The 16,745-nt window shown below is 36.6% G+C and overlaps 1 protein-coding gene across 1 annotated transcript in view; it reads left to right on the top strand.

The window, feature by feature from the left end:
- The first annotated feature begins 13 nt into the window (after positions 1-13).
- Positions 14-16,745, top strand: part of MOSPD2 (motile sperm domain containing 2) — a 35,332-nt gene continuing 18,600 nt past the window's right edge. The window contains exons 1-6 of the mRNA XM_035542194.2: positions 14-63; positions 240-303; positions 8,733-8,888; positions 9,626-9,712; positions 12,049-12,203; positions 15,528-15,588. Of these exons, the coding sequence (XP_035398087.1) occupies positions 55-63; positions 240-303; positions 8,733-8,888; positions 9,626-9,712; positions 12,049-12,203; positions 15,528-15,588 (532 nt within the window). The 5' untranslated portion in view covers positions 14-54. The remainder of the gene's footprint in view (positions 64-239; positions 304-8,732; positions 8,889-9,625; positions 9,713-12,048; positions 12,204-15,527; positions 15,589-16,745) is intronic.

Below are 16,745 nucleotides of genomic sequence, written 5' to 3'. Positions count from 1 at the left end.
GGGTCACGCGGCTCCGAGCCCCGCCCCTCCCCATTCCTTCCTGCCCCCTGGAGCATGGCTGACGTGAGTGGGCTCGCGCTCTCCCCCCCCCCCCCCCCCCTCCTCCGCTGCTCCCATTCCCTCCCTCACGGGGGGCGGTTGGCGATGGTTGGGGGGTGCCGCGGGCCCTCCTCACGTCTCCCCCTCTTTCTTTCTTTCTTTCTTTCTCTCTCTCCCCCTTTGTCGTTCGCCCTCGGCAGCACCGGGACAAGGCGGCGCTGGTCAGCGAGACGAGGCGGCGGTTCGAGGCCGAGTACCTGCCAGGTGAGCTCCGTCCCGAGATGGCGGCCGCCGAACCGGCGGCTTCGTGCGCCCGGTGCTCGCCGCTTTGCCCTGCTTTGCCTCAGGGGTTTCTCTTTTGGGGTGCCGGGGACCCTCGCCTTGGCTGCTTGTGGTGCTGGGCTCGGTGCTTCTCGGCCCTAGGGTAAAAACGTCCTGCCCTAGGCCGGCTTGTGTGGGGAAGGAGCTGGTTTTCTGGAGCATCTCGAACCTTAACTTAATGCTGATCCTAATTAAAGCTGTGCTGCGTGGCCGGCTTCTAGCTTCGGAGGCGTTTGGACTGGTAAATGAAAGGCAGGGAGTGCTGGGGAGCCCCGGGGGAGAGGGAACCTAGGGAAGCCTGCAGGGCTTTTTGCTCAATCCGGAGTCGATTTGCATTGCTTAGGGTAGAAGGCTGTACAGCAGGTAGGGCAGTCTGCGAACAGCTGCAGGAAGCAGAGCTGTGACTGTGTAAAGGCTCTCTCCTACAAACATTCTCCTGCCCAATTTTGAATGCAAATACAGCAAGAGCCCAGTAGCGTAGGAGTTGCATTCATGTCCTATAAGTCCAAATCCTGCAAGCACATGCTGTGCATTAAGGTGCCTGATCAGAACTATTGAAGTTTCTTACCACTTTTTCATAAGGCTTCCACACCTCTAAAATTTCTTCGTGATTAGCGCTTAGAGTACTTATCTTCATAAATTCTGGAGGATCTTGAATGTGGTATGACTTTGTTTCATATGTTTGTCCTTCTCATAGTCATAAAGAAATTACTTTGACCCATGTTTAGCCATGGCGTGTATTTCTAGTGTAATGATAAAATTATTAGAATAATGTCTTGAAGGGGAGAAAGAGTTTATTTTACCTTTTGATTTGTGAATTGAGTTCTTTAGCAGCCTTGAAACTCAGGAGAATGAAGAATCTTCAACTATAAATTCTTTCGGCTACGAATGTTTTCAATTAATGTGTTGTTTTTCTGTGATAGATGCATCTGTTATCCTAGAGCTACACTTGCTGTTCAGAAACAACCCCCTGAAAAAAACCTACTTAGCTTTAAACTGCTTTGAGACCAGTTGCTGCTCAAAGAGAGTATTATCTTTTCACTTGAACTATCCATTAGAATCCTGTAACTCCACAAACTACTTTAGTTGTAATGAAGCCGCTGTTGGGCTGGTTGTCATAGTCTCTAAAATAATTCAACACTGTTGCAAGGTGAGCTCTAATCCTGCCTGCAGTATTTGGAACACACACTTTCTGAGTAAGCTCCCTTTTCAGGTTGTGGTTTAGGGCTCTCAGCCCTTTCAAGAAAATCGGATTAGGGTTTTTTTGAGTTTACATTCTTAAGTCCTTACCTTAAATTTAGAAATGCCACAAGCAAATTAATATTGTCCCATTCAGTTCAAGTGTGAAAAACACAAAGTTTTAGTGTGACTGTGGTCCTTCTGCCTTTACTGTATATATTCTAAAATGTATTCTTCTATCCTTTCTTATTTGAAAAGGGATGCAGAGGGGCACAGATACAGACACCCCCAAACCTGTGACCTTTTAAGTTGTAAAGGTACAAATGATTGCTTGATATTCAGCAAGTGTAGTCTGCTTGAAAAAGTAAGGTCACTGTCAAGGTAAGGTACATTGGGAAACTGATGCTTTCATAGAAAGTTCGGTGTGGTTATAGAATTGTCAGCCTCCACAGAATGATCCTAATTCCATTTACAAGTGAGCTGTAAGTGGTAATAGTTGAATAAAACTTTCAGGCAGCTTTTATTTCTGGGGAGTTGCAGCTGCTGCTGCTTTATTTTCTGTCTGAAGAAAACAGTGGTAGTGATTATTCTAGACACTTGGTGTTTGTGTTAAAATGTCAAAGAGCCACTTTGTGGAACTCACAGTTACTGGATTTCCTCCCCCCATGCAGGATGATTTGCTAATGGCCACATATGCTGTGGTGGTCCTGCAGTAGTGTTTATTTTTGTTGTGAAATGAAAATGTAAAGGTTCTTTGGAAATCTTTATTTTGGTTGAAATTTATTGGCACAATACAGTGTTTTAGATTAAAGCAGAATATGTTAAAATATCTCAAAGTATATCTGACTGAGAAAAGTCTCATGTTAAACTTCCAGATTTAATACTGCATGTTGGAATGTCTCATGTAGAAGTTATAATCAAATTGTATGCTACAGTTTTGACAATTTTCAAGGTAAAGTGGGGACAGTCATTTTCATATAAAAACACTATAAATCTGTTTCTGAATTAAATGGCTGTTTCTCATTTATGTGACTAAGTCAAAGAATGGTTTTAATAGTTAGATACAGTTTGGAAAATAGTGTCAGAGAACCTTACTGGCTCATTTCCCTGAAGTTTGCATGAGAATTTTCTTGCTGAAGTTGTTGAACTCATGTGGCCCTGGAGGGGCTTTAGAAGGAAAACTTAGCTATTGTGAGATCTTATCTGCAAAACAGTGTTTTATGATAACTGTTATCTTGTGCTTTTTTTTCCCCTCACAGTAAATTTTCAAGCTGTATTTGGAAGACAAAACTTCAGTGCTTGTGAAGAATGTATACCCCTAGTAATTAAAACTCTTCCTTTTCAGTATTGGAAGTATGCCTTTGAAAAGTATCTTCTTAGTACTGTCTGATGTGGTAGGTGGACAGCACGTTGTCCTGGCAGTTTGGTGCCTGATTTCTGTTTGCCTGTTTGGATTCTTTGTGAGAGTTGGTGATGTAAGTGGTCTGCGTGGTGACAGGAACAACGAAAACAAAAGATTATTTTCCAGTACTGACTGGTACTAGCAATGTTTTCTAGCAAACAGTCTTTTCTCATTCATTGGTGGATTTCGCTCATTAGAGGATTTCTGAAACTAGCTTTTATTCCCGGACTATTAACTTCCATTTTCATGTTGCAATAGAATTTATTTATAATTCTTGGTGGGTTTTAGATTTTAGAAATCTTAGTAGGTTTTCCCATTCAAGAAGTCTGTTTTCCGTGCTTCCTTTTGCACGTTTACTTTTCTTGTCTGTATTCCTTGTTCCTCCACATTTGCATCCTCTTGCGTTTTCCTTCAGGGAAAGCTTAATTTTCACAAAAAAACTTTGCAAGAGAGGTTTCCCACAGCAATTTACAGATTAAATTTCATCATGACTTCAAGCCAATGGCAAAATGTGTTTTATTAACTATATGGGACAATTGCAAATATGGTTTTAGATGTCTGGGGCATCCTCAAGAAAGCATAGTGATATGACTGTCATAGAAAACTCTTAAGGTAATGTTTTGAATAGCTGCTTTTCTTTGCTTATGCTCCGAAAAATCTGTTTTTTGTTTTTTTTTTTTTTTTTCAGATTCATGGCTTTAAGGCTGAGAAATTTTGTGAGGATAAGATAGGAAACATGTATGGATAAGATAGCAAACATACTTCTACCGAAAGCTATGTGATACTAGTGCTTGCCCTTTCCATTCAAAGTAGCTTTTATCATCACCAATAGTGTAAGTTTTTGCTGGAAGTTTAAATTTATTACCTCTTGTTGGAGGCACATATTTTATTTGTATTTTGCAGTTTTATTTCTATTGAAACAACTCCTTATTGGGTGGAAATGTTTTTTTCTTCCTCCCAGTCTGTGTATGGCTACTGACATTCCTAAATTGCTTTCAGCCCTGTCAATTTCCTTGCTTAACCATCGAAGGCACATATCTAAGTGGTTATAAGTGGTTATCTTAACATGTTAGAAGGCAACAGTCAATTACAGTGGGTTTCCTCTTTCTAAGGCTGGAGGAGTAATTATAACTGTTTCAGACTCAAGACTTCTTGACTGACATATCTTTTAGAAAAAATTAGTTAAACTGAAAGGCTTTGTTTAATGGGAAATTTTACATGATCTGATAAGTTGCTTATTCCAATTCTTTTGTACAATAAAGTACTTAGTTTTTTAATTATTGTTTGGAGGCATGTAGGTTGCTATTCCTACTTCTTAGCTTTGTGGATGACTCTTATTCAGTATCATCTTCTTTCTACCTGGACTGCAAGACTGGAAAAGAGGCAGTATAGTTTTCTTCTATCTTATTGAATTGCATCACATATCTGCTACTTCTAAAGCATGAATGCCAGAAGAAAGCACAGCAGTGCAGCTTCAATCTCCTGTTAATGCAGATGGCACTGACACGCACGCAAAAAGAGAGAAAGGACGTCTCAATTTGTGCATCAGAGAATTTCATGAATTCTTCCGGAAGAAGTGTTGCAGTGAAACTCATGTTTGTTTAGTTTTACATGCTTGAGGAGTTGAGCTGTTCGTTTTTTAGTATAGAGTCCGCTGTCTTCAAAGATGCTAGCTGAGCCATGGTTTTCACCTTAAGTTTCTTAGCTTAAAGACAACTACTACTTAAAGGGCAGAACGTGTCCATAATAAATAACTCCTCACTTAGACAAGAAGAAAGGAAGCTGAGTAAGAGGAAGAAGTGGTTGTTCAAACTGAACTTTTTTTTGGTCTTCTAGTCTTTTCTCCCCTTATCCCACATGTCCAATGAGAAGATGGAAGTAACTTCAAGTAACTGTCTTCTTGTTCTTTCAAATTTCCCTTCAAATTTTTCAAGGCTTATTGTCTGTGAGAAGAAAGAGAGCTAGTTTTGGATTCTTCTCCTTGCTGTTGTGACTGTTATTCCCTCAGATATAATGTAGAATTTGGTTTTAATGCTCTCTGGCCAATTTGCATAACTAAGCACTGCATGCTCTCTTTCTTTTCTGAACCTGAGTCTCGATTAGTATCTACACAGCCCGTCAGCTCAACAGAAGAGTCTTGCAGCATCCCGGCTGTGTGTCTTCTGCTGGTTGTGGCACTCCTCTGGATGAACAATAGGGCATGAATCTCTTGGGCTGAAGGATGAACCAGGCTTCCAAGCTTCTGGGTAGTTGTCTTACCTATTAAACGTGTCACAGAAACCTAGTACTGCAGTTCCATTTGCAGCTTTTGCTTGCTCTTTCTGAACAGAAGTAGCTGTGAATGCTGTTCCTTGTATTTTAATCTCAGGGCAGCTGGGGAGTGTTCCGAGTACCTTAGGAAGTGTTGGTTATGAACTAAATGATAGAGATGCCCATCTCCCTCAGCAAAGGATGACTGAACTCAGTGTCTTAGCATCTTTGTGATAGTTCTGCAGGTGTGAGGAAATGAGCATAACCTCCTAGTGGAGAAAAACAAACAAACAAACAAAAAAACATAAATAGGCATTCATGGGTGTCTTAAGTGGTTAGGCTTAGAGATTTTGTCTGAGGTAAGATGCTTTGTTTTGTCCTATCAACTGTTGTGCAGGATGTTTAAATTATATGTTGAGAACTAGAAATGTCTATTTTTTTTTTTAACTAATTCTGGTAGAAAACTCCAGAAATTCCTAATAATCCAGTAGCTACAGTTAAATGTTGCATGAGTAACTTAAAATGAGAAGCTTTCTGATTCTTTTACAGTGTTGTTTGAAAATAAGTTTCCAAATGTCTGTGGAGTTATGGGCAGCGCATGGATTTGAAAAGGAATTCCTCCTTTAAATTGACATACTTTCAATAACTTCAGTATTGGAAGGACTGTGGCAATCTCTTTTCAATGTTTTGCGTGTGTAAGATACAATTGTATTTTGGGTTTACAATCTCATTCTAAATTTTATTTGTTTTGTAGCAAGAATTGGATAAATCAGGTAAGGTTAAAATAGCAATCAGTACTCATGTTGTTCTATCAGTCTTGCTGAGCTTACCTGATTGAAATTCTTCAAGTGCATGTGGAAGCAGAATTTGACTAGTTTGACATGTTTGAGCGCTGCATATACATAAAGTTAGACTGTCACTTTGTAGAGAGCTTGGTTGCTGAAGGAGGGGTGGGAATGCATTTTTCTGCTTTTCTTACCTCTCAACCCAGCTTGCTTTACATTGTGATGTTGAAAGTCAGTTTGAAACGTTTTCTCCATTTCTCTTTCATTTTTGTAAAACATTAAGTTAAATTTATATTTTTCAATATTATCTAAGTTCACAGTTTGGGAAAAATTTGTCACTGGCCCACAAATGTGTATTGAGGCATGTTTCGCATAATATGTGGACGTTTTCAAATGATTACTTGATACAAGATGCACTATTCTGTCATTCTGTTGGTTGTCCATAATGAGAACAGAAAGTCACAGAAAACAGTTTGAATCCTTTTAGTTTCTATCTGGTGGCGTGTTATTTTTCTTTAATTGCACTGTACCCAAATCCCTTTCACAACTAGGGCATACGTGGAACGGGTCTTGGAAACATGTTTTGCTTATTAACCTCAGTCATCCTTAAGTGTAAGCTAGTGCATGTTAGATGTTGTTAAGCCAAGTTACGTAGCTCAGGCACTAGACATGTAAGGCTGATACTAACTCACTCTTTGGTCTTGCAGAGCTCTAGCTTGCTGTGGCTCTGAGTAGTCATAAATGGCCTGAGTAGCCACAATGCCCTATTGAATAGTCCATGGCATAGGGATAGCTAATATGCCATGGCTAACAGAAGGCAGCGGTTCTCTTATTTTAGCTCCAAGTGGATGTGCCAGCTTAGTTACTGTATGTCACAGTATATTTGAAGGGGATTTGAATTGGAATGCATATTACACCAGGAGAGGTGGTGGAATTTTCTACCCTTTTACTTTTCAAGACTTGACTGAGGAAGGTGGTGACCTGTTTGAACTGGTGAATTAGCCATGCTGAGAGCAGAAATCCTCTCTGGTGTTTGTTGTGGGTGGTGTTTTTTTTTTTTTGAATTCTAACTCGAAACTAGATACTGTTAATCTTTCTCAGACAAAACTACCCAAATCATAAATCACTGTAGGAATAATCAAATTTCAAATAAGCAGTTGAGACTTTACGGAACTTAATGCTCAAAATCTTTGCACAGTGTTCCAGCTGTGCTTGACCTAGAACCACAGGGAAGTTGAAAAGCATTTCAGTCTTTTGTGTGCTGGATGTTCAGACCTGGACTTAGTGAGACTATAGGGAATAAGTTGTCTGGTGCGATTATAGAAATGATCAGAGAGGGAATTGGAAGAGCAAGAGAGCTTTTAGTGGATGAGAGGCTAGTGGGCAGAGAGGAGGAAGAAGGGATGTGTTCTTGCATTTAAGTTGAATTTATGTTGTACAAAATTGAAAGTATAAATTAAAAGATCAGTAAAATGGGTCAAATCATTACAAGTAGGTAGTTAAACTAAAAATATTAGAATTTAATGGTGTGGTGTTTTGTTGTTTTTTTTAGCATCTTGTGCAGCGTTATGGTCTAAGTGAAATAGGCATCACTAAACCGTCCACTAACAGTTATAAATACTTCATTTCAGTTGTGATGGCCCTCCCTGAAAGCATTTACTTTGAATTTCTTGCTGCTGGGAGAGGAACGGTTGTTCCAGTATGTGAAAATTAACATCTATTTTAAGAACAGTCTTAAATTTTCTCAAGCTAGCCATAAAGCAGTCAAGTCACTAACCAGTTTAAGTGAATAGTTAAAAGAGCTTACATTTTTTGTTGGTTAGCAAAGGTGCTTCTCAGTGTCTGTTGCTTTCAGAAGCCTGTTTCTATTGCTCTTTCTTGATTTACATTCCAGTGATGCAGATTGTTCAGAGAAAGGGGAACATTGATCTAAAAACTGAGCTGTCCTTTAAGCATGTTTACAATAAAAGTGTGTTCACTTAGGCATTTGTATTTTACAAACTTCCCTGTTTAAAGACAAAACAACAACGACAAAAAAAGCTATTTATTAATAATAAAGCAAAGGGTACCAACAACTCCTGTTTCATCATAAATACTTCCTAAAGCGTGTTAACCTGTTGTCTTGTTAACATGATATAAGAAGAATATGAGGCTTGGGGGATTTGTACTATTCTAGAGTAGCACGTATTTTGTGTTCAGTAAGGTAACAATCTATAGCAAGTATAGATTTTTTTAAAGGAAAATCTATAATTTCCTTTTTAAGTGAAATAATTGTTGAATGTAATGATATATAAAGCACAGTGAAAACTAGTAATTTTTATACCACACTTTGTGATCTGTCATGCTGATGCTTAGAGAGCTCAAGCTTGAGTTACTAATTCTTAATACATACGCATCCGTTACTACGCAGATTCTTAGACTATACACCTTTTTGTGTTAACTGCAAAAAACTGTTTTTGTCTATGGAAAATTATACCTCCCCACTCCTCAACACACACACCTTGATTTCTAATGTTTTTTCTTTGAATAAGAAATTGCTCTTTCTAGTGAGAGTAATCCAGTAGTGTTTGTAATATATCTTCACAGTAGATAGATGGCATGGGCAAGAAAATTAATCGAAAATTTTTATCTCCTTAAGTATGAGACTGCAAAAGAAATCCTGTACATTTAGTAAATGCCTGTTGAAACTTGACAAATCTCTTTTTCTATTTTCATTGCAAATGCTATATTCTTACAAGAATTGATTTATTTGCTAGATAAATCAGATAAATATGATTCCAGAGATGTGGAAAGACTTCAGCAAGATGACAAATGGGTTGAAAATTACCTGATTTGGCGTCAAGATGTTGTGGATGATACATTAAAGATGATTGATCAAAGCTTTCAGTGGAGGAAAGAATATACTGTTAATGGTAAGCTATGTTATGTAATTCTTGTGGTGGCGAATGTTGCTTTCCTGTTGAACTACATCTAACCTCTGTGCTTAATTTCATTACATTTCTTGCTCTCAAAGGTTGTGAAAATACCACAGAGTACTAAGCAAGAACTTTTCTACTCAGTTAAAAAAAAATTGCTTCTTATATAAACCAGTACTGTAACATTGTACTTCTATATATCTATTACAATGTTGTTTAAGGGGAAGAAGGGAAAATAGCTATCTCTTGTTTTGTGTTTGTGTGCTAAAATGGCGTCCTAATAAATAAATGAAATTCATATCTCTGATGTTGTGATACAAGTTTATCACGCTGACATTGGCCTGTCACCCCAGGTAGAATGGATCAGATTTTTTTTCCTCGAGTGTTTTGAAGATGAACTTCATCTACAAGACTTCACAATCTGAATTAAGGAAGGATAGAGCAAGAAGGGCTGTAGATCTGAGCAAAAAATAAACACTTGCAGCATTTTTTTCTTCCCTCAGAATTTTATTCTTCTGTCTTCCTAAACAGATCCAATCATACAGCCTGAGAGGAAGAAGATAATGAAATTCTCATATGAGCTCAATTTTTGCATTAATTTCCAAAATGACGTGGGAGGTGGTTTATGAAAACACTTTTATATTGTTAGACTTCTGCATTTTTAGTGACATCTGGTAAGTTGAAATGTGATTATTAATGTGAAGGCTGAAATAATTTTTCCTTTGGCTTTTCAGACTTGACTGAATCTGTCCTTCCAAAATCATTACTTGAAAATGGCTCTCTTTTTCTGCACGGATATGATAAAGAAGGCTATAAATTATGTAAGTTACACAAAACATAATATTCAGTCATCCTTCATTACTTTTTGTTTCCAGCATTTCAGTTTTGAAAAATAAATGTTTTAAAAATAAAAGTATGTATGTATTAGCAACTGCCTGTATTGTGAGAAGTTGGTAACTTCCATTATTTCTTTGGATCGCAGAAGTGAATAATTAATTTCATCATCAATTTTCAAAAATCATAAACCTTCAATTGTAATTGTCAATGGGTTTTTTTATCTTCCCTGTTGAAGTGCGTTATTTTTGTATCTACTGTGTTGAGTATATAAGTAGAAGAAACATTGATTATTGCAGTGCATTGTCATTGCTTTTCTAGCAGCCCACATTCTTACATACTTACAGGGGTTCGCTGATTTTTGTTTTGTTTTCTTTTGACATTGGAATGTTCAGTAATAGTGTGAGCAGCTGAAAATTGGTGGAGAATGAACTCCCAAATTGTGTGATTAACTTAGCAATAAGGAGTAAGACTTGTAGAGAAACAGTAAATATTTCCTGAAGTGCTCTTGGGTTTGAGTGTGTAGTAGATGGGCAGTATTTTCTATAAATGAATTTGGTATAACATCTGACAGAAATAACTTTAAAGGCTGTAAAATCAAAGAGTCTTTTAAAACAAATCACCTGATAGACTATCCAGGCAATAATTTTGAATGATGGGGGGTAGGGAGAGGGGAAAGCCTTTAAGTCTGCAATTGTACTTTCCTTCTTTTACCAAGGCCAGGTTGTACCTCCAGAAATGCATTAACAATCCAGTCTGTTATAGAAATGACTGTTTTAAACACTAATATGCTAGTTTTCCGATAAAATAATGACCAGAAAAATACAGCCATGGAATATAAGCTGTATTTTGTCAAATTGTCCCCTTTCTTACTATTGTAAGATAGAAGTGCTTTATGAAAAGTTGATGCATTTTTATGCTTCATGATTTTCGTATAGCCTCCAAGGTAAGTAATGAAGGCTAAGTGGTGGTGATACATTTTTATAGCACTTATTTATAAAGCTGAACTCGTTATACTGGGTGGCTCAATTTGATGAGATTGAAGAGGGTGGGAAAATGAAGTAGGAAGACATGATACTTTTGCATTGGTGGTCAGACTTAGAATACTTCAGTTGTGTGATAGGAATGTGCAAGTCAGATGGCTGAATAACAATTTCTGATTTTATTGTCACTGAATGATAACCAATGTCTCAATTTCCTATCCCCAAAGTGTTTCTTCTGTGAATGTTACTGCGTTAGAATATCTCAGTATGCAAGTTGAGATTGTGTTGTAAAGAGTTACTGGTTACTGAGCATTTGAGAAATATTTCTTGGGCCACACACTCCATTTTAACTATTACGTGAAATAGACCTTTTAAGCTATAAAGAAACTTTTCAAGAATTGGTTGCTTTCCAAAGAGTCCTGTGTTCGAGTAGGATATCTTTCTGAAATTCTGCGTTTACAGAATCCAGTTAATGTGCTGGAGTTATAAATAGATAAATAAAAAAACTGTCTCTACACAAGCTGAAAAGCTGATTTTAAGTAAAACTTCTTGACGTTTCAAGGAGAAAAATATTAGCTCATCTACTGCTATTTTCGGGTCTTATCTATTTTTTCTATTGTAGATGTACCACAAATGAAGGCATCTCTTGATGTTGGGCCCCTGAATAATTCTTTTATCACTTAATTGTATAGTCAGTCATTTGGTTGCAGGCACTTTTATGAAGTCTTACTTTGAAATACGCTACTTACATGAGAAACTTGTCTCTGTGTGACTCATTTCTTATTCCAGAAGGATATATATCAGGCTTTCATTTAAGTAATGTTCATCTTCTGAACTTCTTAGTTTTATTTTAGGAAGGTCTGTCGCTTGTTATATAATTCATAATAACTTGTGTATAAATAGTTTTTTTTCAGGACATGACAACTACAAGAACATAGAAAACTTAAGCAGAAAAAGAAGTGTAAATGTCATAATGACAGTCTTCAGAACACAGTAGCTGAGGACTGCATGCATTTAATTTGAAGTTATTGAATAATACTCTTAATAAGTAGTAGAAGTCTTTAAATACATGAAAAGTATTCTCTACTGTCCCTTACTTGCTGTAATTTGTAACATTTTCATAATTAAAAAAAAATGCGCAAAAAAAATGAAAGAAAAGGAAAAAAGTATCCAGTTGTTCTGACTGTTGTGTGACCACAAAATCAGTAAGGATGTAGAATACAAACAAAGAGGGATTAGTAAATTTCACAGTGCATCCTGTATGGTTATGAAAATGTTTCCCGCTAATCCGCATCTGTTGTTTCAATTTTTGTGTGTTTTTCTTCCTTTATTCTCCCAAGTTTGGTTTAGAGTGAAACTTCATATAAGAGATCAAAAACAGCAACTTGAGAAAAAGAAACTGGTAGCTTTTTGGTTAGAACATTACGCCAAGAGAGATCATGGAAAGCCCTTAACAGTGGTATTTGACATGGCCGAAACTGGAATCAGTCACATAGTAAGTATGTTTATTTTTTTCTGATTGCTTTCTCAATTATTTAATCTATGTCCTCTTCTCCCCAGAAGAGGATTCTTGTGCAGTCATTTAAACTGAAGTAACTTAACAGTTAACAGCAGTGATATGTAGGGGTTGTTCCCAAGACATAAACAGTTTCAGAAATCCATTGTTACATATTAAACTGTTTTTCAGTCTTGTAGAGCACATTGAAAACTTCCTTTTAATTTGGTAAGTGATGGAGCCAAATGGACTCTGTGTAGTAGTTGCTCACAAGCTTAGTTTGTCACTTGTTATGGATGATGATAGTGGAACTTACTGCCTTTTAGGTACTTAAAAATTAAGTTGAGACCTCTTATAATGAATATAGTTGCTACCTCTTCCTTAACAGTTCAAATCTCATTGTTGTCTTTTCTTTCAACAAATCAAAGTTTGTCAAGAGCGAAGGAAGGAAAAATGGGGTAATGGTGAAGTATTGAGACCTTAGATGCGATAGCTGAGAATGATGATCTGTTCTGAAAAGTCAGCATGTTCAGTTGACAATTCTGATTCTGTTTCTGTCTGTCCATCCTGCATGCCGTGTATGTTTAAACTGTGTGTTTCTGAAGACCCTGCATGCATCTTCACTTACTGAATTTTCTTGTGAAGAGAAGTTAGCTTGATACATAAGAACAATTTATCAAGTAGGCACTTCTTTTTTCCTCATCTTTACAAAAGGAGCCCAAGTCTGTTTTTTTTGTGATCCATGTTAGATATGAGTCTGCTTCTATGCAGCCTTATTTGCAGTTGTGAATGCAGGCTGAATGAGACACTACTACAATTAGTAGAACCGTTTAGTAATGGTATAGAAGAAGCAATGGGTCTGTTCGAACTTCAAAATGATAACATTTAGGACACAAAAATGCTTTTTTCAATTTATATAGATTTAGGAGGGAATGTGTGTTGTACCTCTTACTTTAGGTCTTTTTTTTTTTTTACCTGTTAATTGCAGCCATCTTCTTTAAGAATTTCTTTGTAGAAACTTGTTTAGAGGAATAAAACATTGTCACTGCCTACATTTTTACCAGTCCTTAACTTATTAACTTATCCCTGAAATCAGGATATTTTGGGGGGTAAGGGGATGTGGGAGAGGAAGGGACGTTTGAGTAAATATCTGCAGAGTTCTGTGGGTCATTTTCTTCAGCTGAATTGAGCAGAGAAGTGCGTTTTTAGAATCCGCTCTCAGGAGCAGAATCTAAACTGTTTAAGATTGTAAGGTGGAGCTCTTGCCTGTCATTAGATTGAATCTATAGATACCCAGTAACTAGAAATCTCAGTGACTGGGTAAAATCATTGGATTTTTTTCTTACATAATGCCACGCCATCCTTTTATAAGAATGGCTAGAACATGTCTTACATTTTTGTTTATATGGTGGAAATGCCTTTTAAAAATGAGCAAAACCCAGTGTTGCGTTAGGACCTTGCAGCCATGCTATACAGGGCTATAAGCTTTTGAGAAGACATTTTTACAAATAAGTGTGGGCCAATCCTAACTTACAAAACTGAATTGGAGTTCTTACCTGTTAGTTGAGAGCTGCCTATCTATCATCCTAAGATAATACTGAAGCAATGGTTTTTATATAATAAAAATGAAAGACTAGAATATGATTGCCTTTATGGTTGAAAACAAAAAAAAAAAACATGCTAGATTTTTTTTTTTTAATTTGTGGAACATATCCTGAAGCAACTTATTTCCATTGTGTTTGAGGCTCCCAGAGACAGTCTCTGCAAGTGCTGTTCATAAGTCTTCCATTGCACAGTCTCAGTTTGCAAGGAATATTTTTTATGGCTATTTGTAGCCATGTAGAATAATGGATAAAAGTTATCCTAAAAGAACTTGGGGTTTTTAGTTCTTTTCCAGAGCACATTTTTTGTTCCATTGTTAATGTTGTCTCATCTGCTATGTCAGCTTCTGTCATTGATATGTAGTCAGATAATTCTGATAGCTCATGCCTCGTTGAGGCATTTCAGGTAACTAGAATTGATGCAGTTATTGAATGGTCTGCTCAAATTCAAACTCTTATTTCCAGATTTTCATCAAAATAATGGATTCAACCTCCTTATATCTGATAGTGTTGCTTTTGGCTAGACAGCAGAAATAAGATCAGTGTCCTTGCTAATAATGCACAAGAGATGCTAATCATTACTTGAAAATCTATCACTGTTTATACTGTTAAGTAGGAGATACTGTTTTGGTACAAGCAACTGCTAGTTGAGATAAATGCTTCTGCAAAATGCTATCTTCTTCCTTTAAAGATATCCAAGCTTTCAGTTAGTTGATAATTACTGAAGCTCCTAATGAAGCTTTCAGGTCGTGGGTAATCCTGTTCATACAGCTTTTCTTTATCACTTTATCTGCAAATGTAGTAATAATGTGTTTACATCACTTTAGGAGCCAGTTCCCTATAGCATTTTACTGTTTTTATGTGACAGGCATCGGGGGATCCTCTATCAGTAATATGTTTTGTCCTGCCTCTGAAAGTCTCCTTGTTAGGTAATTTTCTGTTAGAGGGTTTGAGGAAAATAAGTGCTTGTGGCAGGCTTCCCACCTAACCAAAGTAATTTATTGTGATAAGGTAACTCTTACTGTATTGTCTATATCAGTTTCATAGAATGCCCTTTTTGCTCTTTATTTTGTAGTCCCATTATAGCAGGATTTTGCAGTGGAGACTCGGTTGTGCTGTATCTTACCTGCTGCTCATTGGACAGGAGCACCCCTACAGTGGGTGGTATGCAGGCAGTTTTGTTGGGTGCTGCCTCTGCCTATAATTTGTCAACATAGCACTAACTAATGCCAACAACAAAAATGCTCTTAAAATGAAATTTTCTTTTTCCTTCTGGTAGATTCTGAATGAAGTTATCTTGCATGCCTTTTGGTATATGAGTTATTCAATTGAAATTTCAGTGTGTTTAAAGCTTTATAAGTCAGCTAACAGTAATCTGTCAGGTTCCCTAGAGCTAAAGCTTTATTTTTCCTTCATGTGTTTCCTGTACAGCGTAAATTTTGTTAATATCAGTAGTTTCTTTATTACCTAATCTATTGTGTTGATAATAAGTCTGTTAATTTCTGTTATATCATAAAGCTAAGCCTGTCTGACCACAGTTCTGCAGCAATTTAATGAAATGAGAAGCATTATACATATTTGGATAATGTTTGTAATGTCTAAGATGAGGAATACAGATGACTACAAGATACTTATCTTGTACTATTCAATAAATGTTTTATCTTAACTGAGCTTATATTTTAATGTTTTGATTTACATTTTATTTACTTTGTTTTTATTTTAGGACTTGGATTTTGTTCGCTTTATTGTCAACTGTTTTACAGATTATTATCCAAACTTTCTCAGTAAGTATTGTATATGAAGCACTATAGACTTGTTTAACAGAAGCGTTTAATAATGTGGCAGATGAGGGGGGAGACTTTTTTTGAAGTCTTTTTGCATGCTCTTTATGTGGTTTTTAGAAATAAGTGGAAGGTTTGTCCTTGGAATTTAGTGTTCTGACTATAAGGTAAGATTTGATTTTTAAATAAAGCCTAAGCGCATGGAACACTTTGACATTGTAGATTCAGGATATTTTTGCACTCTTAAAATCAGCACAATTTTGAAAATAAAGTTTATTTACAATATATCTAAAATGAGCTGACTTTTCAAGACACATGAATAATTTGCTTTGTATTTACCAGTTTTCAATCCGCATGTTTTTGCAGATTGAAAATCACTATATATATCTAATACAATTGAATTAGCCTTTTTATCTTTCGTTTTTTTTTTTTTTTTTTAGTCTGGGGTGAAGCTTTGGAAACTTATATGACAAGTGGTATCCTTTAGGAGTCTTTAGGGAACAAAAAAATACTGGCTATAGAAAGTCTTCAGTAGCCATGGTCTGCTTCCTCAGAACAGGATTAAGGCATGTTGGTATGTGAACTTGGCAAAAAACTGCATAGTTGCCTACTAATTTTTTATGAATAGATGAAAATTGAATCACTTTTGCCAGCTTGTTGTATGTGAGTGAAAGTGTCTGAATTTTGGAGCTTTGTAACAGCAGTTGCTTAAACTCTCAAAATGAGATTTCAGTTTACTGACAAAAGTTTTGAACTTTGGTCAAAGATTGAACTTAAATAGAAGTGCAGCAATGTTTTTGTTTTAATTTTGACATTTGAGAAAAATGTTTGGGGATGTTTGAGTCAAGGCACTAACTTTTCAGGCTTCTCTCCTAAAACAAAAAAAAAAAAAATGAGAACAAGTGTAGCAGAGACTTGCTATTTGTTTGGGAAGAAGAGGTGCAGAATATGCCTGTTAACCTTCTTTCTTTTCCGTTAAGCAGTTACTTTTCTAGATCGGGATAAATCCTTACCTTTCTCTGCCTTACTGGGGTAATTACTTATGGTAACAATATGTCAGAAAAACAATAAGCCAGAGAGATCTGTAAACAGTTTCCACATAAATACTTACCGCCTTCATATAGTAATAGAAATAGGCTTATACATGCTATAAACTAATT

This window comes from Cygnus atratus, chromosome 1 (assembly GCF_013377495.2).
Source record: "Cygnus atratus isolate AKBS03 ecotype Queensland, Australia chromosome 1, CAtr_DNAZoo_HiC_assembly, whole genome shotgun sequence".
Lineage (NCBI taxonomy): Eukaryota > Metazoa > Chordata > Aves > Anseriformes > Anatidae > Cygnus > Cygnus atratus.
The sequence above is the reverse complement of the archived record's forward strand: the minus strand, read 5'-3'. Positions and strand labels throughout refer to the sequence as shown.